Here is a 27,491-nt window from a genome sequence, read left to right on the forward strand (position 1 = left end):
TCAGTCCGCAGGCCGACGCTCTATCCACTGAGCCAAATCGGTTTCGGCCATTTCTTGAGGACCTACTGTGCTTATAAGTGCTTGCTAGGTGCGAAGAATGTTGAGATGGATAAGCACAGACTCTGCCCCCAAAGAAGCTAAGGACTCCCAAGGAAGAGAGGCAGAGAAATAGATACTTCCATAACTGGCTTATTGCTATGATAGAATTTGGCCCAGGTGCCATAGGAGAAATGGACACTCCTGCCCCAGCCTGGTAGTCCAGCAAGGCCTCATGGAGAAGGTAATGCCTGAGCTGAGGAGTGTATTCATCCATTCACTCATTCATTTATTCCACAAATATTCACTGAGTGTCAACTGTCTTTCAGACACTGTGATAGGGTCAAGTGATAGAATGACATATACATTTTAAAGATGGAGAAGTTAGAGGAAAAATCCCTGTAGCAGACAGAATCAATAATTATATTATAGGGCTGATCAAAAGGCTCTTTTAACTTCTCAATGCCTACATCTAAGGTTCCTTGATGCTTCCATCAATAGAAACACATTCCTTTGTCTGAGTCACATCCAGTATTGCCACTTCAGAGCATTACAGATAGGTTTGGAAACAGGACAGGCCAGCAAGTTGCCTGAGGGCACTTGGTGCCAGGGCTGGGATGCTGGAGCTGCAGTAGGTAACCAAGGGCTGACACTCCCTTGATTACACCCTGGGAGTGGTTGCTGGGAGCAGCGCCTTAGCAGGCCCAACCATCTAAACTAGCTAACCCCGCACAGTTCAGGTTGCATGCTGCACGGGTTCACCCAAGCAGCCCCGAAGCCTCTGTCCACTGTGAAAACATGGGACACCCAAGTTGAAGGGAATGCTGAATGACAGCACGTAGGTGTGCAGTGGTCTGTGACCGGAAGGTTCGCTGGAAGCAATTTGCAGAGGAGGCCTTAGAAAACCACCTGGCTGGTTATTGTAAATTAAAAAAGGAAGAGATGCCACTTTTTTCTGAATAATTTTTAATACTAGGTTTATGGTTGGGTACATGTGATAGTCATTACAGCTTATTTAACTCTGAAATTATCTGGCCCCTCAAACTCCTCTGGGACTGTGGGAATCACGGGTTCAATTTTAAAAACAATGTCTGCAAGAAGATAATAAGCTTTTTCTTGAGGAGAATAAATTCAAACCCAAAAGAAAAGAAATCGCTCTCTCTGAGAAGGATGGCAATCATTTCTTATATTTGCTGTGTGTGTTCATAATGTTGGAGCTCAGAAAGTCACCCAGGCGCACAAAGTTTACTTTGCTCAGCTGCTGCGCCCCTCAGTCCTGCAGCCTGAGTTGTGCCTTTCCTGGTGGGGTGTTTTGGAGATAGTCCAAGCGCCTTCTGAACTCTGAGCTCAAATCTCTGAGGTTTCCACTTCTTTGGAGCCGAACATTTCATCAGGAGCTGGGAGCTCGAGTGAGTTACACTGAACAGCTGCACGGTACCCACCACCCTCTCCCCAAGGATGACACGTTCTGAAAGGAGGGTGTTGTAAGCATTCCTGAGCACACCAGCTAATCTGAGGCCTAGCCTGTTGGCTGGGGGCTACTTCTAAGAAGGATCCCACTGGAATTACAGCATCTTACACTCCTCTCTGCAAAGCCCCCTTCCTCAGAAGAGCAGTTAGGAGGGGGCTGAAAGGGAGAGGCTAGGAGAGGGCCAAATGGGTGAAAAGGAAGCTCTTGAGTCGAGGGGAATTTCCTTTGGGGAACAGGATATTCTCTATCATTAGCTGCTCACAGGAAGGAAAATGGGAAAGCAGGGTTTCTTTTCAAGTGGGGAGAAGCCGGCCGCCAGTGAGGATGCCTGGTTTGGTACTTATGGTGGGACTGCCAAGTGCAAATGCAAATACTCAGACCCCTTTGAACTCTGAAACTGATTCTAACACGGGCCAGCACTCCCCAAAAGGTTTATTGGAATGTCAGTGCTTGCCGGGACCTTGTTAGTTTCACAGCATTATCGTCAGGTGAAGGCCCTTGGAGTCAGGCTGGGTTCTGGGAACAGTCCCTGATCAGAGGCACGCTCCCCACCTTGGAACCTCTCAGCCCCTTCCTCTTCTGGCTGGAGCGACGATGCCGGCAGGTCTCATGAGAGGTCTGCGCCTGGCTTTGGTCAGAACTGTCATTCCTGTTACTTTCCAAGGAAGGCACAGGAAAGACACCTTTGCCCAGTCTTCACCTACAGCACAGAGTCCCTCTTACCTCCTCCATAGGAGAAAAAGCGGGGGCACTCTCCCCAGCCCCTGGGACGTGGCCTAACCAAAATCCTTTGGGAAGTATGTGCCCATTGAGATTACAGGACCATGTCAATTTGAAAAATTCTGCATATTCATTTTGATATGCCTCAAATAACAACATAAAGAAGACGTTTAGCCCTGGACTTTGTGGTTCGGTTGGTTGAGCATCGACCCAGGAACCGAGAGGTGGCCGTTTTGATTCCGGTCAGGGCACATGCCCAGGTGCCTGCTCCATCCCTGGTAGGGGGCATGTACGATGTTTCTCGCTCTCCTTTGCCCTTCCTCTCTCTCTAAAATCAATAAAAACATCTTTAAAAATAAAGCATTTACATGTGAAAACTAAGGCAAGTTTTGGGGAGAGGAGGAGAGAAAGGGGAAGCCCTCAGCTTTACACTTATCATCAGGGTCAACGGCGCTTACAAAAAGGAGGAATCCGTTTGTATAAAATCTCCTCGGCCTGCCTGGGAGTGGCAAGGCTCGCGGGAGTGAAGGAAGATTTTGTCTTATTTATTCCCTGCATCAGAAGAAAAATCAATAGCTGCTTGGCGAGTCAGACGTAAGTGAGTTATACAGGCCACTGACATGGTGGACCCAACTTTATAACAACCACATTTGCCGCTGTCAGGCCAAGGGCTTCAGTGGCGCCAGCTGTAATTACGGCTGATCACCTCTAATTCAGGGCTGCCTGCCTTGATAAAGGTGTCACTGGTGCAACTGTGGCATCAGCATCAATTGGGGATGTCATGCTCCAGGCCGACTGCTGGAGCAAGCGCTTCCCCAGCCGGGCCCCAGGGTCAGGCAGACGGCTGGGCAGACCTTGCCGCTTAACTCTTCACCTTGAGTGTTGATAGTCCCTGAAGCTGTGATTTAAATTCCAAGGGACTCAGATGAACAGCCCTGTCCCCAGCAGCAGACATCTTTAATAAACTCCGAGGTTCCTCTGAAGGCCGGCGGTAGGCGTGCGGGTTGTCTCTGTTGCCGAAGAGAGGAAACGTTTGTATCACGGACTCAGTTCTCTGGTCCCGAGAGCAGTGAGAAGCAGTAGATGGTGACAGGAGCCTCAGATTATTGAAGAATAAATAAGTTGCAACCCCACGCCTTTCTTCTGCTTTTGTGGTATTTTTTTTTTAAAAAAAATTCTAGTGAACTTCTCGTTTTTAAAAATTACTTTTTTTATTTTGGAAGGAGGCACGAAGGCAGAGGGGAAGAGAAAAGGGAGAGAGGATAGAGTTTAAAAGGGGGACTGAAAAACGGCCAGTGTCTGCACTGTGCCAGGGAAAGTCCTGAGCAGGAGAGGTGTGAGGTGAGGGTAGAACCCGCAATTGAAAGGACTTCACCACCATTTGTGAAGGGTAATGTCTGTCCCCCCCAAGCTCCCACCGCCCCCCCCCCCAGGCTGTTTTCCCTCGCCCTGTAATTTAAAAAGAGACACACATACTGTTTGTTCTCCCTGCATCCTTTTAAACTCACAGCCAGCCACAGGGCAGCCAGACCCACCCCCTACCCCCAGCAAGTGCAGGGATGGGTGGCTGATCTTCATTTGAGGGGGGAACATAGTTTCATTTCCTCTTCTGTGGGCAGCTCACCTGAGAGGGGAGTCCTAATCTCAGAAAGATAAACGTGCTGTTTGGCAACTAGGGTCCTTTTCCTTCCGCACTGTGTGGGCCGGAGGAGAAGTGACTGATTCCCCAGTTCCCGCAGCTCCGCTCCGATGCAGGCGGGTGTTGGGCCCAGAAGAGGGTTTGCCCTTGTTGACAGGGGGGTCAGACGCAAGAAGTCTCTGGAGGCCTGGGGGTTGGCATTCAGCAACAGAAAATCCCATCCCGCTCCAGGGGGAAAAAACAGCCCTGGGCCACGGAAATCCTGTTCCGGTCAGCCTGGGCCGTCACCTGTCCTGGGCTTTCATTCCCACTCAGTCCTTCCAACCTGCTACCTTTCACCCATCTCTACGTGGGTCTCCATAGCTATTTCCCTTTCTCCAAACACACGGGCGTAATTTTTAAAACCAGTGCTTTTTTTTCAAATTTCACCGGAACCTGTGGACCCCTGCCAGCAGAGCTGCGGGTCCCTGCCTGAGTGCGAGGCAGCGGCTGGGCCAACCCCAGGCGGCACTGTTTCCCGCTCTGTTTACACGTTTCTAAGGGCAATTGCACTGGGAAGGCTCTGTGAGTCTGGAACTCAGCCTGGGGCTGTTTTGGTTACATTGAAGTTTTTGCTTCAGTTCTGCCAGATTTAAATGGTGACTTCACCAGCACTGAGCTAAAAGGGAGAAGGAGGAGGAGGGCGAGCCCAGGAGAAAGAGCAAGCGAGCGAGGGAGCGAGTGAGTGGAGGGAGAGAGCCAAGCTCCGCGCTAGAGAAGGGCCAGTGCATTACATCATCGCTTGGCCTGGAATCAAGTGGGAAGGATATGACTCACTCAGGCTAGTTAAGCTTTGGCTCAAATTCTACACACACTCATTCCAGAGCTCTCATGTTCTGCACCTCAGGAGGGAATTCAGCCTCAGTGATGTCCATGAGGTTTGTTTTTAATTTAATTTTATTTTTTTCGGTTTTTATACATTTTTGGGGGACCCTGGCTGCCTTCTTGTCTTGAGCCTTCGTCCTCCTCCTCCTCCTCTTGCTTCTCCCCTTTCTGCCTGTCTTTGTTTCTCCTCTTCCTCCTTCTCCTCTTTCCCCAGCCCCTCCGCTCCTCTCCCGGTCCACAGAGGCATTTCTTTTCACTTTGATAAGAGTTTTTGTTCCAGGGCCGCGACCAGGAGGAGTTGATCCGGGGCGGGTGGGGAAAACAAGCAGAGCCAGGCAGCGCGACAGGAGCAGAAAGGCCACAAATTTAAAAAGCGAAGCGAGAAAGAGCAAACTCCGGCGAAGTTTCTTTGCTGCGGTGTCGCTCCTAATCGGAGGAGACAGGGAGAGAGTTAAAAAGCAGGAACCAATCGCTTGAATGGTGATGTAATGCAAGAACCACAGGGTAGTTAAGTAATGTGAGAGCAAGGGGGTCAGGGTTGCAAAGCATTTACCTGCTCTCAAGGGGTTTTCAGTTTATTATCAATTGCAGTGACTGTAACTGGCTTCAGACTGGGATCTCTAATTATTCACAGACACTCCTTTTTTATCTTTTATTATTAAAAGTAAAACTATATTATGATATTTTAAAAATGATATTATGATATTATCACAGCTGTGTATTATTTTCCACCAGGATTTCTCTCTCTCTCTCTCTCTCTCTCTCTCTCTCTCTCTCTCTCTCTTTCTCTTATCTTATATGGCTCCAAACGGCTGTCTTTTCTTCAAAGGTCAGAGTGAAGTGACAGTGGCAGTTGGGGGTGGCTTTCTGAGTGTAACTGGTGAATTGCAAATGCCTGGGAAACTGTTTGGTGTGTCGTGCTGACTATGAAGAGTTGAGCTGTTGCATTTATTATTCAGACTACACTGTAGGTTTTTTAAATAACATACGATGATCCTCAGCAGTAGCTGCAGTCTCTCACCTATCATTTCAGCGAACGTTAACAGCGATTGTGCAATTTGCTTGAGAATTTTAACTTTCTGTTGGTTCATGTGACCACTCAATCCAGGGCTACCTTTAAAACTTTTATGTTCTTCAATTAATTTTAAAATGATCTGCCACAGTCATAGCAGGGATGATGAACACGTCTTGACTGATTTGTCTGGAAAGAACGAGTTAATACTGTAAGGGATTGATAGGAAATACAGGGAGAGAGGAGCAAATGATGTTCTTGATGCTTTAAGGCTCTAGTATACCCAGAGAGACTTTTATGTTTTGAAAATTATTGTCACATTTCTGTATGTTTCATGAAATACAGTCAGTGCCGGGCTGCACTGTCTGGGCTGCGTGCTGTCTGACCCCGTCCAGCGTGGTTAGGTGGGAAGCAGCCCCTGAGAGCGAGGCCCTGACTGTGGCCACTCCAGGACTTCTGGGGCTCAGTGAGTCTCGGTCATCATGCAGCACAATGCAGACTGAGGCATGGGGCATGTACCAATAGGGGGGTTTATGTTTTTTTAATTTAATGCATGTTTGGGATATAATTAATTATGACTTTTTATGAATCTTCTCCCCTGATTTATTTTTGGAAGAGATGGAAGGGGGAAGGTTTTCAGAGATACTTTTTGGAAGAAAGAGCATGATGTGATAGAGGTCAAGGGGCTTGAATATCAATCTTGATGACCTTGAGCAAGTCACTGAAATCATCTGGGCTCTAGGTTATTTATTTTAATTTTTTAAATTTATCTTTATTATTGAAAGTATTATAGGTGTCTCCCTAGCCCCCCCCCCCATTGACCCCTTCTAGCCTGCCACCAACCCACCCTCCCTTCACCACAATATTGTCTGTGTCCATGGGTTATGCATATATGCATACAAGTTCTTCAGACTCTCTTTTTAAATGGAGCAGACAAGGTGGGCTGTAAGCCCCACCCTCACCTGTGGGGCCAGTCTGAAATGATCTCTGAAGTCCCTTTTAGCTCCAGAGTTCTGTGTCCCTGATCTATGCAAGTATGGCTAAAAGGTATTCACACAGCTTTCCAGAGAAAAGTGCATTTGAAATCAAAGTGAATTAGTGCCTTAAGGGAAATGAATGGGCAGGGTGTAAAGGAATGGGTCTTTCCCCACTTTGAGGGTTGGTTTTGGGTTTTGCTTTTTGTCGTGAAGATTTCTCTTAGGGTGAAATTCATAGTTTTCAAATACTACCTGCAAGGCATCCTCAATGAGAGACCATGACCCAGGTGAGTCTGTCCTAAGAGCTCCAGAATATTATCACAGCTGTGTATTATTTTCCAGGGTCCATTTTACTTACCTGCCCTTTAAATTTCCTAAAAGACCCCCACATCCCTCGGATGCAGGACATAGTGCCCAACATGCAGGCGTTTATGCCCATTTGCTCATATGACGCAGAACTGTGATTGTAATGCACTTCTTCCCCCAGAGGTTGCATGACTCCTTGATATGTTTCTGTAAGTTTTACATAAACTCAGATTTGTAGGTGAGATTGAAGGTGACATTTAAAAACCTTCAAAGGGTATGAAAGACAAAACTATATGGGCTTATAGTTTTTCAAACATAATTTTTCCAAACAATATCTCCATTCTTCTTCATCCAAGTTCCAGGGTAGTAGCCTTATTGTAAAGTATGTATTTATGGACCCAGCTTAATCGTGCACAGGGAAGGACCACAACCATGCCTCCCTGAGGGGCGGGGGAGGGTCACCCAGAGCCGAAACAAAACAAGGGTTATTAGTCACTGGGCCAAGACCGTGAGTGCCAAGTGTGTGCTTGGGAGTCTTCATGAGTAAAGAGAGCACAGTCTCTTTTTCTAGAGCCTTACAATGTATGTTAACTTGGCTCTGACTTGCTCACCGTAATCAGACCCGGCCTGCTTGTGACTGACGGAGAGGCAGGCAAGGCAGGAGCGCGAGCTCATCGTGATCCTAAATCAGACTTCTATTGCCTCACTGCATCCCCATGGTAACCTGGACGGGTGGGAATCTTTAGCTCCACTCTTTGGTAATGGTTTTGTTCGGAGTTTCTGTTTCGGTTATTGTTGTTTTTTAATTGAAATAACTGTAGACTTACATGCAGTTATAAGAAATAGTATAGAGAGAGCCTCTGTACCGTTTACCCAGTTTCCCCCGATGGTAACAACTTGCAAAACTCCATACAGTACAATATCACCACCAGCATGCTGCCGCCGATGCAGCCCACAGCCCTTACACAGCCTCCCCAGGTTTGTGTTACTTGTTTGTGTAAGTGTCACTCTTACCAGTGTGAAAACTGAGAATCAGACCTGCCCTGGTGCGCGGGAGCTCTGACCCCTAAGTCCAGTTCACACGAGGTCCAGCTCGCCATCGGTGGGGAATCTGGGCGACGTTGTCCATGGCTTCCATTCCCTGGGGGCATGGCTTAGTGGCAGCTTTGTTTTCCATAGGGATCCCTAAAGCCATGCCTCACCTGTTGGCCGGTAAAGAGGGAGGCAAAGCTTTGATGGCATGACAGAGGGACACAAATCTATCCCCTCCACATGCCAGGCACCGAGCAGAGGAATGTCAGCTGGCCATGCCTACGCTTGACCATAAGCCAGTGCTGAACTCAGCATTCTTCCTCTTGCCTTCCCGGGCTTTCCCCAGCGGACACATCTGTGGCAAGAAGAAGGGGGTGGCACCAGGAAAACAGACGTCTACTGCTTAGAAGAAGGTGGAGTCTCCTGAAAAGAGTATCATGGCTTTAAGGGGTCAAAAGGCCTGGGTTGAAATTACTCTTCCACTTACTAGTTGTGTGACTTTGGCAAGCCAGTTAGCCTCTCTGGGCCATGGTTTCTACCTTTGTAATATGAGGATAGCCATACCTACCTCGTGGCGTTGTGAGGAGTGGACACACATTTTAAGGCCCCTGGCATACAGTGAGATCACAGGCACAAAGTCTTAGCTGCTCCCATCATGTGGATGATAGCACAGGATCCTCCTGGCAGAAGTGTCAGCCACAGGGGACTGATTTCAGATGCTCACAGGGCATCTTGCTCCCAGCGTCACTCAGGCGTCTGCCTTCTCTGGCCTCTCTTCTTTTAGGCCTTCTTTTAATTCAGAAAATCAAGCAAGTCTGTGATTACGTCAGGTACTAGAAACAGAAGTAAACGTACCGTTCTGATTAAAGCGAGGTGAGACCCAGTGCTGATAAGACCTGCCAAATTTCCAGAGACCTGAGTGGAGGCACAGATGCAAACAATGCAGGCTGGAAAAAAGACCCTCATGTCCCCATTCATGCTCGTCAGTGGCTTTGTGAATGGGAAAAAGAAGTGAAATGGAGATGAGTGAGTTCAGTCGTGAGAACCGGATTCCATTCCTGGCTCCACTGAGAGAAGTTTATATTTGGAATAGCAGTCATGTGTAATGCGGATCTTTAGTTGGGTAAGGCTACCTTTTAGGCTTGCTACTTCATCTCACGTATCTCTTCTGGTGGTAAAACTGGTGTTTTAGAGATTGAAGAGAAGGGAATGTCCAAGGTGGCAAGTGGAAAAGTGTTATGATGGTGAAGTTGGTGGAATTAAGTAACAGCGATGGGCCCAAGACTTCCATCAAGTGTTCCATGCTAGGATCGCCCAGTCTAGGCTGTCTCAGGCTGCATGGTAAAACTGTCTCAGAATTTACCTTGTGTACATTGGCCAGGAAAGCCAGATGAAGAGGCAGAAATTCATGTGGATTTAAGAATGAGCATTGTCCTGTGCCCGACAGAAAGTAGGGTGGGCAAATCTGGAACTGAATTTAAAAATATAAATAAAAGGAGAAGCAGTGGGTAAAACACAGATTTCTCCTTTCTATTCTCCTTTTATTTTAATGGTCCTCTGACCTGAGAAAGGGACTCCTTTTGCACACTAAGATGTATACGCAAGGATGTGAGGGAGCGGTCCTCATACAGGGATGTGGGGAATTGCTGAGAGGAAGAAGGAAAATGGGTGGCTTTGATAAATGTGGGCCAGGCCAAGGAAAAGTCTGTGGTCCAAATTTAAGTGTGTGATTTTTCAGCAGTCTTCGCTAGTCTGTTGAAAATGCATGCCAAAAGGCTTGGCGCTTTTCGAGGTTTGTACTTCATGAGTTTGGGTTGAAACAACGACAGTTTCTGACTCTTTCCAGCCTTGAAAACTGAGATTGACTTGTCTGAGCACTCCAAAGTCCACTGCATAGTACACATACACTCTATAACCAGCCCATACATCTTTCTTCCTGTACCTACCCTGGCAGGAGAGCTTATTTAATGATTGATGAAGCCCCGCTGCACCCAAGAAGAATTAATCAATAGTTCAAATCACTGTGGAGAATGCGACAGTAGTTATACAATAGCCAAGACTCATCGAGCTATCAGCAGTCTTCCTTCCCTCCACATGATACCAAGAATTAAATTCTACCTTACGATTTTTTTTCTTTGCTGTCTGGAGTAACTGAAATAGAACTGGATGTGTCCAAAAACGCAAAGCCTGGGAAAAAAAAAAAAAACAATAATAAGGCTCCCAGTGAATGCCAAGGTATCTATTAGTGTATAGACTCAATCACTTATCTTAATGGGAGGTGGAAAAGGGAGCCAAGAGGCTGTGTTATATAAGCTGGAATGACTACCACAAGTTACTGTGTTGTAGGAGCCCATGAACTTTTTTTTTCTTTTAAATCAAGGATCTTGAAAGAATTTTAAAGAATTAAAGTCATGTTGAGCTGACACGTGTGCTGACATGGCAGAGAGGCCAGCTGGGCCTCTTGTAGCCTTGTGGGCCTAGTTACCCACCTGGCTCTGCCCCTCTGCCCACAGGGGCCCGCATCAGTGTAAGGGAAGGTCTGCAAAGCAGCTTGCTTTACAAAGGTGGAGCCTACTTATTCCAAATCAGTATGGCCCTGTGTGATTGTGCCCTGTGAATCATTTTGGACAGATCTGTGTTCAAACTCTGGCTTTGCCACTTGCTAGCTGTGTGATTTCTCACAATCTGTTGAATGTTTCTAGGTCTCAGTTACTTCACCTATGAAATGGGATCCCTGAGATAAGGACTATAATGTACTTAGCATAGTAAATGTTCAGTACATGTTAGTTATTTACTAATGGGACCAGTTGACTTTTGGGGGAAATTTTGGGTATCAGTAATGTAGAGAGAAATACTGTCATTGGGCACTTCCTTCCCAGAAAGGTAAACTGAGTCACAGATGCTGGTGAGACTGTGAGCAGGAGAGGTAAGGGGAGGATCATAATGCTGGTCTATACCATGTGGCCATCTCTTCATTGACCAGAACATAAGGTTTGAGCTCTCACCTCAAAACAGTGTATTTCAGCACCAATAAGAGCTGGGTCTTTTTTATTGCACCCCTTTCAGTTAAATATAGATTTATTTTTTAGGTGACATTAAACAACTTTTCTTGTTCACCTGCCTCTTCCCGACTTTCTTATTTACCTTGACACTTCAGTCAGCTCAGCAACACTCTGCCATAAAGGGTTGATCCCCTTTAATTCCTCTGGAATTAATCATAATAACAGCAATTATAATAAACCCATTTAGTATAAATGTAGATGTAGATTACTCTCTCGTAATCTACAACTTGTTGCGTGTTCACCTTTAGTCTGGCTCTCACCAGCATCCACCCTAATGTGGACTTCACAGAGGCCTCTCGCCAGCCAAATTATTGTTCTCAACCCAGCTCTTGCCCTCACTCAGTGCATCTGCTGCTTTGCTGTTTCCTCCCATCCAGGTCAAAGAGGAAGCTCCAGAGTACAGGTCACAGGGAACGCCATTGGACTTGGCTTCACGCTCACATCCAGAACTTCCTTAGCAGTGGAATAATAACCCCATAATTCCAAACGCACTGATGGGCAGGAATCTTAGAGAGCCTTCAGCCCAACCTGTTCATCTTAGAGATTCAGAAATTGAGGCCACCCAACGATGTGACGAATTCTCTGCCATCATAAAACTATCTGGTGGCAGGGTCGGGACCTGGCTCTGATGCAGTGAGGAGCGCAGTTCCTCTCTGCCTGCCTATTGAGCTTGCTGGTGCCAGGAACTCCATCTTCTTGCCCAAGTTTATGCTTCTCTGTCCCTCTTTTGAGTTCTGGCTCCTGGGGTCAGTGGTGAGGGGAGAGTACAGAGAAAGACTTGGATGTGCAGAAGCTCAGAGCCGTGACCAGAAGGCTCTGAGAAACTGGAGTCTTTCAAAGGCTGTGCTGTGTGAAGACTCCACCCTCTGGTCTTGAGGGAGGGGTGGGGAGGCCAACCAGACAGCTTGCTTGCTGCCTCCAGCCTAATGCTCCCTGGTGTCTAGTTAGTGGGTGGGGCGTGCTGTCCCTGGGCCATAAATGACATGGGGTAACCTGCCGGCTTTCTCTGCTTCCCACTACCCTCTCTGTCCCTCCCTCTCCTGCACCAGCCTTGATGCTCTGAGTGCACATGTGATGAGGACAGAGCTTGGAAGCCACCCCAGAACCAGCACCCACCCACCTGCAGGATGTGACCTCTGGGCTCTGAAACTCCCGCTTCCTCCCTCTCCCTCCATCCCCACCTAGGCAACTGGAGACCACAATTCCCAACACAGCCCTACTTCGCACTTTCATCCCAAAGAGACTCAGGCACTTTGTGACCACAGAAAACTTGTCACTTCATTAGGATTCTGAAAAAAGAGAGCCAGAGGGTAATTCATAGTTGTTTTAATGACTTTGTGTCCCTTCTCACAGAGACAGCTTTCAGCTGGGAAAGGACAGCAGCCCACTGATATCAGTGTGTCGGTGGCATTTCTCACAATGCTTTATCGCGACATTTTCACAGCCAGTTAACCCAATTCATCCTCCCACAGTCATTACCCAGCTACTCGAATTCCCCTAGTCTTCAAAGCTTCGTTGTGCAGAGATGAACTATTGTGTCTCCTGACCTCCAAAGGATGTTTCTACCTAATTAATGATGGTTAAGTGCTTGGAAAATGCACTTTGGAAATATGCTGGTGCTAACATGTCTGGGGTTTCCACTGAGCGGTTGCACTCTATGCCAGTCAGCAGGAGATCATTCCTGCTGTTTGTAAATCATATTAAGATAAATGTGGCTCTTCTCTCAACTAGGTATCCGTCACCCCCCTTTCCTTCCCCAGCATATATTCGCTCTTTGTCCATTTCTCCCCATCTGTGTGTTAAGCCACTCTTGGTAAATAGGCCCCTGATTTATAATATTTCCTCTACAATGTGAGAAGGGTCACGTTGAGTCTTTCCACCCATGTGGTCTTTAACAAGGCAAATTGAAAATTGCTATTGGCTGAATTACCAGTAAAAGAAACATGGTTTTCTGTATGGCACAGTGGTTTGGAAACTTTTTTCATATGAAAAACAGTAAGCAGTGTATTTTATATCACAGCCCAATAGACTCAGATGGGTATGTTTACAAGTATGTATATAATTTAATGAAACAATGCTTAATCTTTACTGTATATAACGTTCTTGGGTATCTTACATTCTATGCATTTTCCTAAAATATTAGTCATTCAGATTAAATGGATTTCACTAATTTCTCACTGTTATACCCACTAATGAATGGTAGCCAGGTTTGAAAACCTCTGGCATAGTAGGAAGGTCGCTGGAATGCTGGACAAGGGTCAGGAGACCTGGGCACCAGTGCAGCTCTGCTCCAATGCTGAGATTCCTTCCCCAGACCTCGTGTTCTCATATAAAATCAAGGTATTTGTTTTCCAACTGAATTTACCCTCAGAGTGCTTTCTTTTAAATCCTCTTGTGTGGTAATGGGAAAAATAATAAATTTTACAAAAACTCCTCTACGTATGGAAAACAGAGAGCCCTGATTGGCCCATAGGTCTTTCACTAATTCATGCCCCCTCCCACCCAGGAGACCTTGAAACACAATGCAAGAATTACTAAACTAGAAATTTCACAAGTCCCTTCTAGTTCTGGCATTCATTGATTATTTTATTTCTTAGGTAATAGATTAATCTAATGAAAGACTTCAGGTTTGCCCTAGCCAGTTTGGCTCATTGGATAGAGCGTCGGCCTGGGGACTGAAGAGTCCCGGGTTCGATTCCAGTCAAGGGCATGTACCTTGGTTGCAGGCACATCCCCCGTAGGGGGTGTGCAGAAGGCAGCTGATCGATGCTTCTCTCTCATCGATGTTTCTAACTCTCTATCCCTCTCCCTTCCTCTCTGTAAAAAAATCAATAAAATATATTTTTTTAAAAAATAAATAAAACATTTACCTTTTTTTAATATTTTTTTAAATATATTTTATTGATTTTTTACAGAGAGGAAGGGAGAGAGATAGAGAGTTAGAAACATCGATGAGAGAGAAACATCGATCAGCTGCCTCCTGCACATCCCCCACTGGGGAAGTGCCTGCAACCCAGGTACATGCCCTTGACCGGAATCGAACCTGGGACCTTTCATTCCGCAGGCCGACGCTCTATCCGCTGAGCCAAACCGGCTTTGGCAACATTTACCTTTTTTAAAAAAGGAAAGACTTCAGGTTTTACTTCTACTGATTCTGAGCTAGGATTCACAACTGGGAATCTCCAGAATCAATGGGAATTTTTGCTCTAAGACCGTAATTCTCAGCTTCATGGTTGGTTCTTAGGCTTCATGGGATAGGTGCCTTCAGGGAAGGAGTTTGAAAGACCTTGGGTAGAGGCAGAGCAGGCAGACATGTGAGGGCACTTACCTGTGTCATTGTGTCTACTATTTTCCTGCCTCCTAAATTCAGCAGGTTCTTGATTTTTAACACAGCTCAAATCATTTGGCTTACAGCTGGTAAAATACAATTTTCTGGTTCTCAGAAAGAAACGCTTTTTAGACGTATAAAAAGAGAAGCTCATAAGATTTCTTGAACATCAAATAGCTCTTACAAAACACCATTTTGATGAGTTAAGTGTAAATGAATCAGAAACATACGGATTAAATTTCCCTTGAAAGACACATGGGTTTAAGAATTAAGGGGGGAGGGGAGAGTGCTTGGCAAGATGGATTTCAGGTTTTTGCCAAGCCTCAAAATGTTTGAAAAATGGTTTGAGACATTTTTACTGAACAAGAAATGCCACGGAGTTCACCCATCCCAGACATAATGGCAGATCTTTTTGACAACAACTTTATGACAAGAAAAAAGGTCTTGTGGGGCTTAGCCATTTTCTCAATTCTCCTTCTATAACCACGCCCCCCCCCCAAAAAAAAAACCCCAAAAAACCTTTATAAGGCTAAGAGAACTGTATGATTGACAAACTAATTTCAAGTCAGGCAATTACCAGAAAATAACCCCACAGCCTAAAAACACTTGGATTCCCCCACCCCCGTACTACCCAAAGTCAATTATACTATTTTCTAAGTGGAATAATTCACTCTAGGGATATGCAGTCTTTGCTATATTTTATTCATTGATGTCTAGAGCAATGCATGGTTATTCTAGTCATTTGTATATTACACTGCCAGCTTCTTTGGAGATGAGAAAAAACGTTCACTAAAAGCAAACATATTGGAGGGAACTATCCATTGGTTTATTACAGCAGCCACAGTGTGGAAATGCTATATATTACAGAGGCAGGTCATGGGCTGAGGTTTTCAAGTGGCTGGGAATAGTCTTGGATACATGAACTCTGTTATAGCTTCTTGTTTCATAAGCTATATTAGAACTTCTCCACACTTCAGAACTCTTGCTGGCATGAGGCAATTCAGGAGCAACATGTTAAGAACACATGAACTGATTTATCTTTTTTTTTAATTTATTGATTTTTTATAGAGAGGAAGGGAGAGGGATAGAGAGTTAGAAACATCCATGATAGAGAAACATCGATCAGCTGCCTCCTGCACACTCCCTACTGGGGATGTGCCCGCAACCAAGGTACATGCCCTTGACCAGAGTCGAACCTGGGACCCGTGAGTCTATAGGCTGACATTCTATCCACAGAGCCAAACCGGTTAGAGCTGAACTGATTTACCTTATGAGAGTTGGGCATCTTATGTACTAAATGCCCACCAATTATTTTACTGCCTATTCCTGACAAAAGCTGGCTGACATTTTTTACAGCCTCATTTTTTCATATGCAAAAGCACAGAAGGAGTGGGTTCTAAGCTAACTGCACACAGCAAGTGAGGCAAAGAGCCTGGATGAGAAAGAAGGGCTGAGCTGGGCCATTTGCTCTGTGAAGCTACCTGGTCTCATGTTCCTGTTTCATTTTCATATTTAAACCAGGATGACCAAGTTTTCCTTCCTTCCTCCCTCCCTTCCTCCCTCCCTCCCTCCTTCCCTCTCTCCCTTCCTCCCTCCCTCTCTCCCTTCCTCCTTTCCTTATTTCTTTCCTTCCTTTCTTTCTTTCCCTTTGAAAGAAACAGTACATTCAGTGACTTCCAATATCAATTTAGGAGACAACAATATATTTTGCAAAAGGTTTCAAGTCAGTGTAGACCGAGAAAGAAAGCTATCTTTAAATCAATGTGTTTTCACTCTATGCTGAAAATAATGGGGAAATGTACTTATTATCTTGTTAGTGCAGCATCTTACATAATACTTTAAGATAGGACTTTCCAAGAACTATAATGAATTTCTTGAAAAAGGAGTACCCAAAAGGGAGAGTAAAGTCACCAGAAACACAGAAAGCTACTTTCAGTACCTCTGATGAAAATACTACATAACAGTGAGTGCTAAAACATATCCCTCATCTCATGCCTATGTATATTTATTGAGCTCAAGTAAAAAATAAATGAAAACTACAAATACAGTACTGGAGAGAAAAATCAGTAACACAACTTTCTGTCTTGAAAAAGACTTCAGAATCAGAAGAAGTAGGGGCAAATTCTGGCTCCATTTTTAACTTTTCCAATGCAGCTTAATATAGGATAATAGGGCCAGGAAGAGCTCCTTTGATTCTGAAAAATACTGAATCCCTGCCCAGAGCTCCCAATGCCTCCCTCCCACTTACCCTAAATCTCTCTCTCCCTTTCATTCCAACACACTGTAATTCAAAAAGGACCCAATTTCTGCAGTCGAGTCTGTCAAATGGTTCTCTTAACTCAGCCACCTACAGGAAACACTGGAAAACGAGTCTTAAAAGTCTAAATGGATATAGTTCCCAATTTGGCATCTCTAAGGGGGCTGGCATGAATGGATACACATCAGATCACATCTATTTCTAGATAGGGAGTGTTATCATTTAAAGAGATTGTTTTCATCTCATGTTAAACTGTGGGCAACAGTAACTCTTTACTCTCTTCTCAGCCTGTGTTGAAGTACTTTCACCACCTTGCCTTGCACAGAGGGTTAACTGGGCTTGGAGCCCCTACCACCAGTATCCCCTGTCCCTCACTCACACACACATACATGAGCACATGTGCACACGTGCAATGCAGGGCTATCTTCTCATCTTTCCTGGAGCAATTCTGTGTCTCCTCTTCTAGGGCCCCTCCCCTGAAACCCCCAGGGGATTAGATATCTTTTTTTTGGGGGGGGGGGGAGGGGATTCAGGTCTCGCCTGTTTTTCTGATTAGACCGTGAGTTTTTTGAAGACAGGTATGATCTTTTATTCACTCCAGGCCCCCACTGCAGTTCCTGAAAACATCGCAGGAGCTGAGTAAATGTTTAAAAAAAAAACTTAAAAAAATAATTTCAGCTGTGTTTCTATTGGGTCGAATTCTGATCAAGGCCACAAAAAGTAGATGGGACCTACATTACCTTTCTAAGGGCCCTCTGCATCCCAAATCTTTTGAGAAATGAGAGGAATAAAATGCAGTGGAGTTTTTGCTTAGAACAGCTCCCCACTTGATTTCAACTTTCTCCCCTAACCTATGTTTATCTTGATGGTCTTATTTATATCTATTTCCTTTTGATAAAAATAGAAGCTAAAAAAAAAATGAATTGACCACACAAGGGATGGTACTTTTGACTCGTGCCTGAGTTCACAGATACAGTCAACACACTGCCCTGTGTGTGGATAGCCAGCTAGATGCTTCTTTTCTGAGTCATCTGACCTCCTAGTTTTCACTTTTTTAAGAGTATAATTAAGATAGGTTCCCAGGGATTAAAAAAAAAAAATTACTGTGAGTAAAGCAGACAGTCTATATGTTGAAACCCATATAAGGAGATCTGTGGGCACCCGCCCAAATTGAGAGAAGCATTAAGAGCTATTCCAAACCTACTGAAATGTCAACACACTTTTGAAAAGGGTCCATTAGGGATGCAAATGTATGGTTCTCTGATTATGATAAGCACGGAAAAGAAAACAGTGAAACCCATTAGGAGGTTTTGAGAACGTGGTTTTGAAGAGCAGGGAAGGCAACTCTGGTTTCTGCTCAGGGCTGGGCTTCATTTCTCTCCCTAGCCCTGCACTGTGTTCAGAACCAGCGATTCTTATGCTTTAAATGGCTCTCAAATTCCTCCATTTTGGGGTAAAGCCAATTAACTCATCTGTAAATGGGCCAACTTTGAAATGCCATCCATGTCAATAAAATTCATTTTAATAAGATTCATTCTCTGGGTTACGAACGGTAACTTGTTTGTGTGGGAAGATCTGGCATTAGGAGCTCACTTCAGGCTTTTGATGTGTCTTGGTTTGTTCTTGCCGAGGTTTTTTTCTATAAAAGACAAATTGTATCTTGAAATCTATAATTTTTACTATATAGTCTTCTACAGATCAACTCACACAAAGGGTATATTTCTATTTAATAATCATTTAGGGCTTTTCTGCGAAAATAAATGATGCATCCAATCAGCTTTAATTGTGGTTGTCTTGAGTTATTCACACATGATGTCAAAAGATATTCATAGTAATGGATAAATTGGGGCATAATTTTTGTGTAATCACTGTCTATGAAAAAAAAAAATTAATTGATTTTTCCATTTTCCCTGATCTGGAAGGAACTGTATCAATTTCCAGGACGTCATAAAACAAAATATTTAAAGTATGTTTCAAATAATAAAAAAAGAGAAATACTTAACTTAATAAAGATGTGGAATTCATTTATGAAGAAAAACACTGGCTGTGGACCAATACTCCAAAGAGTTTGCCAGAAGTCTGCAGTAGACAGTTATTCTTGTATGTCCACTCTGTCCCATCACTCCTGAGCCCATTCCATATTAAGAAAATGAATTCTCTCAGCCACACTGGACTTGGAAATCATTGATTTTGTTTACTTTGTTTTTGAGTAAAAATCCAGATCTTTTTTCAGTGTTCTGCCTTATAAGGAAAGCAGTCCAAGGCACTTGTAACTATTGCTCTTCAGGCCCAGTTTTAACTAAATACTTTGTTTGGCATATATAGTTGATGCTTGGGAATCTTACATAAAAGTTCTGATTTTTAACCCCCTGGAGACCTTCAACCATTGAAATTATTGGCAACAGTGGAAGTCACTTAACTAGCATTAGAACAGTTGAATGCTTCACAATAACCTAAAACCAAAATTGTAAGTCCTGGAATGAACATTTCCATTTGGCATTTTTGCTCTTGTACCCATCAAGAGAAATATCCTCAGATTTCAGAAAGGGAGATCTGTTACTAATAGCATGTAGGCAGATACGCTGGTACTCATATTGGATCAACCCTCTTAACTTCTAGAAATGCTTCCAGCTTTGTCATGGTATTCAACCCTCTCCTCCATCCAAACAGAGTAGACTACCCCAGAAAGTAAGCTAAGATTTTTCCAATGGTCAAAAGAAATACCAATGACCTTACCTGTGGCAGTCAAAAGATACATAGACCCTCTCATCAGGGTGGCCTGAGTCTAATGGCAGAAACTAAATAAATAATCATACCTATAAACATATCACAGAAATAGCATGAAGGAAAAATACGTGGAGCCACAGGACCCTCTAACTTAGAGACAACTCTAATTTGGGCGTCAGAGAAAACTTTAAAAAAGTGATATTCAACCAAGACATAACGATGAATAAGAGTTGATCAACAAAAGTAGATCTAGCTAAATATTTCAGGCAAAGACAATGGCACATATTAAGTGTCTGGGGTATGAAAGTGCTTGGCACATTCTAGGAAATGTTGGATGTAGGATGGATGAAACATATTCAGCCAGGTGGGAAAGTGTGATACTACAGACATCAAAGAGCCAGAACGTTTAAGGGATGATCTTATTAAATACTAAATATTAAGAAAAGCCATGGAAGAATGTCCAGCAGTGAAATACTAGGATTAGATTGTTGGTTAAGGAAGATCATTCTGGCTGCAGTGCAGAGGTTGGATTGGAGCAGAGCAAAACTGGAGATAGAAACTGTTGGAAAAACCAAATGAGAGAAGATAGTGTTTAGTGTTTTGGATCAGGATTTTGGCAGCGGGGATAGAGCCAAGTGGATGGATTCCAGGCCTATTTTGAGGTGGAGTGGATATAACTTGGTGAATGATTGGCAGTAGAGAATGAAGGATATCAAAGTTAATGCCTGAATTCCACTAATTCACTCCTATCAAAAAAATGAGGTTTACTATAAGGAATTGGCTCCCCCCAATTATGAAGGCTGAGAAATCCCATGATCTGCTGTTTGCCAGCTGGAGACCTAGGAAAGCTGGTGGTGCAAATTTCAGTCCGTGTCCAAAGACCTGAGAGCCAGGGGGAACTGTGATGTAAGACGCAGGGCAGGGACAGAAGAAGACTGATATCTCAGTTCAGTCAGTCTTGAGAGAGAGAGAGAGAGAGAGAGAGAGAGAGAGAGAGAGAGAGAGAATGAGAATTCAACCTTTCTCCCCGTTTCTGTTCTATTCCAGACCTCAGCACCTGGAGGAGGGCAGTCTGCTTCACTCAGTTCACCAAATCAGATGCTGCTCTCTTCTAGAAACACCCTCACAGGCACACCTAGAAATAATGTCTAACTAGTTCCCTGGGCATCCTGTGGCCCAGCAAGTTGACACATGAAAGACCATCCCAGTCACCACAGACAGAACCATCCATTGAGCTCAACACAGGCACTTAGGGAATGTTATCTTAGCTCTAAAGCAGGTAGGGTCAGGTGGCATTTACTACTCAGTAGTGAAAATGTTTTCCTGGCAGCTCACCGATTTGGGGGAGTTCTGTCATTTTCAGAACCCCAGGTCGATGACACACACTGAAAACACAGAACTGCTTATTTGGGGACCTGAGCTACCTCTCCTAAGAGATTTTAATTCTGTTTAATAACAAATGACTAACTCTGGAGCACAAAAGAGTGAAACCTTTATTTCATGCTAATTAAAAGGATCATTGTTCATATTTGAGAAGCAAATGCCTCCTCCCCTACCTCTCAGGACTCCTGGTACTTTTCTAAATGTTACCTGTACTTGGAGACCTTTGCAGCTTGCTTTATTTAAGAAAAAGTGAATGTCCAGGCGAGGCCAGAGACGAATTTCCCATTTGTCCCCAGCCTTGGGGAAATTCACAACTGACAGCTGCTTCCCCCAAATAAATAGTTCTCAGCCTCTCCATAAGTCAGCTCTAACCATATAATTTTGGGGTTGGAAAGGTCCTTGAAATGTGTCGGCTTGGCCTTTTTTCTTCATGAAGAAACGGAAGCTGTGAGGACTTGAGGACACAGCCCAGGATCACCAGGCAAACCAGTGGCTGAGGCAGTGACGCTCCTGTGGGGGTGCTCAAATTCAAGGCCATGTGATGAAGGCCTCAGGTGCTTCTCTGTAAGGCTTTATGATCTTCAGATCAGCACATTCGGGGAAAGTACACTCTGGCCTTCTCCTCTGGTAAGCAATCAAGTTTCAGGGGCTCGAGGAGAAGCCAAGCTGTCATCACAGACCAGCGGAGGGTTTCTTAGGGACGAGTCAGCTCCTGGGAGCACAGGGTAATGTGTGCATGTCCTTTAAATGTACTGTCAGGCACTTGCCATTCCTAGTCTACTAGGGACTTATTGTCGATAGCTAAATTGACATTTACTGTGACCATAACCCTACCACAAATTAAAATCAGACCCCAAGTCCCTCTGGGGAAGATGTTCATAAGCTGAAGGAAGACATCTGAAATGATAACAAGTTACATTTTAAACTTGAAACCCCAAGTACCACATTTGTTTGGGAGTAGGAACATGACTGTCAGGGGAATAATATGGGAAACTGAGCAAGTCACTCTCTTTGGCAAAATGCAAGGCCACCAGGGAAGAGAAAGTGCCTGAGAAGAGATGTTTTATGTATGAACCCCGGTGTGGCTTTTAACTAATCACTTAAGCCCAAACAGAATTTCCTTCAGAATGAACTTAAAGGGAAACTAAGCCCTTTCAAACTTCATGCCTTCAAAGAACATATGTGGATGCCCCAAATTGTATTTATAAATACACTGAGAAGGACACTGGAAAAATTATCGTAGTAAGATAGGTCCATCAAAATGGCAAACCTAGGTTCCAAAGTTTGACTTAGCTGATACAGACAAAAGTGTGTTTGGGACCAAAAGCCTTTATATCACTTCTGTCTTTTAGCATGTGGATGTCAGTGGGTGTTTGTGCGTAGTGGGTGTGTTTCTGCATATAGCATGGCCACCACCTCAATCTCAGAACCTAATGAAAGAACCGACTCAGTCCACAGGGAAGCTATACTCAGAGGTTGCTTGTATGTCCAGCCCAGGAGTTGCATTGAAAATAGCAAAGCCTGGTTGAAAAGCCCTTTGAGATCCTTGGATGCAAAGTACATAGTAAATGCCAAGTGTCATTATTATGAACTTTATTGCTATTATTTTATTAAGTGTTTCAGATGAATATCAATTTAGGCTCATGATAAGTACTCCTGCAAAGTGGGAGAACTTGAAAAGCAGCTCCGGAAAGTTTGCACAAGGAAGACACATGAGTTTCCTAGAAACTCGAGCCCTCCCCCAAGCCCCCTAGCTCAAGCCAATTGTTAGTTGAGTGTTCCTTCAGGATAGTGTTGAAAGTTATCCTGACCCTTAAAGAGAGGCCTGTCATGGATACGTAATGGGCATACTGCTGCCAGGAAATGAGAGACCCTGATCAGTGAGACAACCTCACTAAGTCATTCAACAAACCTCTCTGTATCAGGGATGAGCCTGGTTCAGAGGAATCAGAGCAAGTTTCCCCAAAAAGATGGTACACTGAGGTACACTGGGGTCCTCAGTAATGGAAAAGATACTCGGATCCCACCAAGAGGCTGGATGTTTGGGGCCTTTTCCCCAAATTGCTTTACCCCGAAATGTAGAGCAATATAGCTTTACTTGTGTTTTAAAATGACACTAGCAATTTTATTACCTGAAATAGATTGTCTCTTGAATAGAATATACACTGATCATCGTTCAAGGGCCAAGTACACACAGAATGTTATCTCATATACGATTATCAGACCATCCTCACATTATACCTACCAAGTGGGCATAAGAGACCTGTTTTTGCCAATCAGAAATCAGAGAAGTTAAATGACTTGCCCAGATCACACACTCCTGGTCTGTGGCTGAGCCATTGGGCAGCCCAAAGCCTACGCCTTCTCAGCCCCACGAGGCTGCTTTATTCCATTTGCTGCTGAATGGTGGCAGCCAGCATTATCTCTAGCATTTCTGTCAGCCACTGTGATTGGAATAAGTGAAAATAATAGACCTAATTTAGGACTCTGAGAGGTCTGCCAGTTTCTCCTCCTCCCTGGAAACCGTGCCAGATGGGGACGAATCTATTTTTTAAGAGCCTAATAAGAGGAAATTCCAAAACCTCAGTAAGCCATTTAATTGTTTTACACTATTCGTTCTTGGGAGCTATTCTTTCTTCTGACTGAAATCCCATGTGCTGCTTTTTTTTATTGTTATTATTTTGCTTTGGTTGCGCTTGAGAGTAACTGGTCACCATTCTCTGAATATAGTAATTTAGAAACTTGAAGATCATTATCATCCTCTCCCAGTCTTCTTGTACCCTTTACTTTTCCACTTAGGACTTTCCTTCTGGCCTTTGCGTATTTTTCTGTGCATCTCTGGAACCTTCTCAAGTTCTCCATGTGCCCCCTCCTCCCTTCTCTGATGATGTTCAGCCCTTGCCCAACAAGGATTTCTTTATAATCTCACAGCCAATCCTATAGTTTTTGTTGATGTGTGTGTGTGTGTGCGCGCGTGTTTAAGTATTTTTATTGATTTCTGAGAGGACGGGAGAGAGAGAGAGATAGAAACATCAATAATGAAAGAGAATCATTGATTGGCTGCCTCCTGCATGCCCCACACTGGGAATTGAGCCCAAACCCAGGCATGTGCCCTCACTGGGAATTGAACCAAGACCTCCTGGTTCATGGGTTGATGTTCAACCACTGAGCCATGCTGGCCGGGCTGGTTTTTGATGATTTGAATACAGCCATGGTTTTCAGCTCTCTGCTAGGTTATAACCGAGGAGTTTGCCAAGCCTTGTCTGTGTTTCCTTGGCGTACAAGTTATCCTCTTAGCATTTCTGTTCTTTTATCATTAAGAACAAAACTTGAAAAATTAGGCTTTTAGCAGCCTAAGATTGCATAGTCTATGCATGCCATCACAGCTGCCCCAAGCCACTCCTTTCACACGGTGACACATCCCTCTTCTGCCGGTGTATTTGTGGAGCTAATCATTTCTAGTGCCACCTCCTAAAGAGCTGAAATAATACTGGTGAGTGGCTGGTTAGATAGAATCATAAATTTGGTCTCCCAGGAGAGGTATTTGAAAACTGCCTAAGGGAGCCTGCCTGGAGATTCAAGAAGAGGTTAGAGTGCATTAGTGAGGGTGACCGGGTGGGGAGCCTTGCAGAATGCACAGGATGAGTAAAGGTTGCCTGAGTGATCTGAGCATCCCGTGGCCCAGACAACGTGACACGTGAAATTAACCATCCCAGGCACCACAGACAGAACCTTCCATAGCGCTCAACACAGGCACTTAGGGAATGTTATCTTAGCTCTTTAGCAGGTAGGGTCAGGTGGCAGTTACTACTCAGTAGTGAAAATGTTTTTCCTGGCAGCTCACCGATTTGGAGCTCTGTTATTCTCAGAGTGCTCAGTATAGACCCAGCCCTAATGTGCTGATGGCAACCTCCTTAAAAGACAGAACAGCTTATTCAGAGACCTGAGCTACCTCTCCTAAGAGATGTTACTCTGTTTAGTAACAAATGACTAACTCTAGAGCACAAAAGAGGGAAACCTTTACTTCAGGCTAATTAAAAGGATCATTGTTCCTATATGAGAAGAAGCTGGCCCCTCTCCCGCCCCTCGTCTGTTTGTGCTGAAGTCTTTTGCATTTAGAACTACAAAATTAAGCTGTGTATTTGGAACCTAGGTATTGGGGGATTGTGATGGGTGTGGATTCCACCACAAATTACTCGTTAAAATTTGATAATTGACAAGCTGAAAATCCAGGAGAAACCAAAATAGAATTGCTGACTTTAGAGTTGGGGGTGGGGCAGGGGCTGTGTCTGCAAACTCAGAGAGCTCTCTGCCTCTCCAGAACATCCAGGCCAATGTGCTAGTGAATGTTTTCATGAATTATTCACTTATGGTGAATGGATGCAAGCAGCAATCACATGTAAATGGCAAGGCTCATAATCAGAGGGCTCCTTATTTGTCCTTATGAAGCAAGGGGGGAAGCTTATTAACAAGTCACAAACAGGAAGACATTTTACTTAGAGATAGGTCTCTATAAAGAATTTTTTAATACACATGTAGCCAGATGTAAATCATTTATTTGAGCCTGCTTTCAAAATCATCTTTTATTGCATGTCTTTTGATCTGCATTTACTTTCCTTTTCTAAGGGTAACTTTGTGAATAATTGATGCAACTGAGAAGTTATTGGCTAATTGAAAAGCCATCTCTTCGTGTCTTTAAGTCTGACCCATGGCTCAAGTCAAACTCTTCAGGCATTTAGGGTCTTTTATAAAGGGTCTTTATAAAGAGCCATTAGCTCTTTACAAGGAAAAAATATAAGATTTTGAAAACAGACCCCCCGCCCCCAATAGTAGTATACATCAGAAAACAATCCAACCATGTTTTTGGTTAACTTAAATGAATCAGCTGACTGCATGAGGAATTCAGATTAATGGTACAGAAATCAGTCATTAAAAATGAAAAAAAGTGATTGATTAAATAGTCTTAAAAGAATGGCCGTAAATTTGCATCTCCCCTCCTATTACTGCTCTCTCTGTGTAAAACACTTGAAAGCATGAGTGGGTGAGCATCTTGCCTGACAAGATGCAGCATCTATACCAGCCGTGGCAAACTACGGCCCGCGGCCAGATCCGGCCCGTTTGAAATGAATAAAACTAAAAAAAAAAAAAAGAAAAAAAAAAAGACTGTACCCTTTTATGTAATGATGTTTACTTTGAATTTATATTAGTTCACACAAACACTCCATCCATGCTTTTGTTCCGGCCCTCCGGTCCAGTTTAAGAACCCATTGTGGCCCTCGAGTCAAAAAGTTTGCCCACCCCTGATCTATACTATAAACCCAGCAAAGCTCCGGCAAAAGCCAGCTCTGTTAGCTGCATTGCGTTTTATTACTACCCTTGGCGCTCTCACAACCCTGGCTTTCACTGAAGGAAAAAGAAGTTCCATTTCCAAGATATCAGACACTACATCTACAAAATAAAGATGTTAGTAGTACAAAATTGATTTGAAAAGAGGCCCAAATTTATCTTGTGTGGTAAATTAAATCTCTGACACCCCTGATGATAATGACTCCAAAAGTGTTCTTGTCTGTATCCATAAGTCAGCGCAAGGCAGAAAGGAGATGTTCAGCTGACTCTGGTGTGCGTGTAACTGGTACCCCTGAGCCCAGAGCTCTGAACACTATAAAGCACAACCTTATTGAAGGGCAGGCATCCAATTTTTAAAACATCGTTTGGATTGGAGACAGATGAGCATTCCTGAATTATTCTTGGTCTTTTCCTATGAAATGCCTAAAACTGAATTTCAAATGGAAATTAATTTAATTGATGCAAAAAACAAGTGAGTCTCAAATATATCAGAAAGCTTGAGTTTAATCTACGGGGCACTGATAAAAAGTACAGCTTACCTTGGGGGTAACCATTTATGCTTTTCAAGAACATGGGTTTTTTAGACTGTTAAGGTTAAATTGGAGTTTCATTTATGACTTGTAAATCAATTAAGTTCTTCTCATTAGTTAGCAAAGATAATTTAGTAATCACTGTTCTTGCAGTGTCCATTGCTAGTTGAAGAGATCCTTGATATCTATCATCATAGTGTCACCAATTGGATATTTGTAAATGAATTACTATGCAAATGACCTAAGTTGCCAAACCAGTTTTCCACTCTGAAATAGGAGTGTACAGGGTCTGACCCTTACCCATATTAGGTGTGTCATTGATTTTGGATTGACTCATGGATTCATTGATTGAATAAATGGTGATTAGTGTTACTGGGAAAAGTACAGGGTACACTAAGATCACTCCCAATGAGGCCCTAACCTAGGGTGGCTGCCCAAAGAAGGCGGTGAGGATTACTTATGTTCACGGCTCTCTGGCTAGAAGGGAGATAGGCTTCTGTGAATCTGGGAGAAAGTCACTATGGCACATGTATGGAGGAGTCCAGGGCCATGAGCAGCCGGGGAGACGGGGAGGCGGGGAGAGGGGAGCAGAGAGGAGGCAGAAGGTACAAGGCCTTGGAGCAGGGTCAAGTTCTGTCACAAGGAGATGGGCTTACCGGGATCTCTGATAAGCTGGAGCATTTTGCTGTTTTGCATTGGCAGTTTTACTAGTTTTTTAGGACAGGATGAGGCCCAGGGAACCAGGCAGAGGTTAGGACAGTGATGGAGAACCTTTTGAGCTCGGCGTGTCAGCATTTTGAA

The 27,491-nt window shown here is 44.0% G+C and overlaps 1 protein-coding gene across 2 annotated transcripts in view; it reads left to right on the forward strand.

Moving 5' to 3' along the window:
- The window catches only part of CREB5 (cAMP responsive element binding protein 5), a gene marked incomplete at its 5' end in the record, with an annotated part of 325,398 nt that overhangs the window by 194,289 nt on the left and 103,618 nt on the right, over positions 1–27,491 (forward strand). The window contains one exon of one of the 2 annotated variants that reach the window (XM_081102753.1): positions 4,737–4,783. The exons of the other annotated variant lie outside the window; for it this stretch is intronic. Within the exon in view, the coding sequence (XP_080958879.1) occupies positions 4,737–4,783 (47 nt within the window). Of the gene's footprint in view, positions 1–4,736; positions 4,784–27,491 lie in introns of those variants that run through there. 2 annotated transcript variants of the gene reach the window in all.

The sequence above is a fragment of the Myotis nattereri genome (genome assembly GCF_964212035.1).
Source record: "Myotis nattereri genome assembly, chromosome: 11".
NCBI lineage: Eukaryota > Metazoa > Chordata > Mammalia > Chiroptera > Vespertilionidae > Myotis > Myotis nattereri.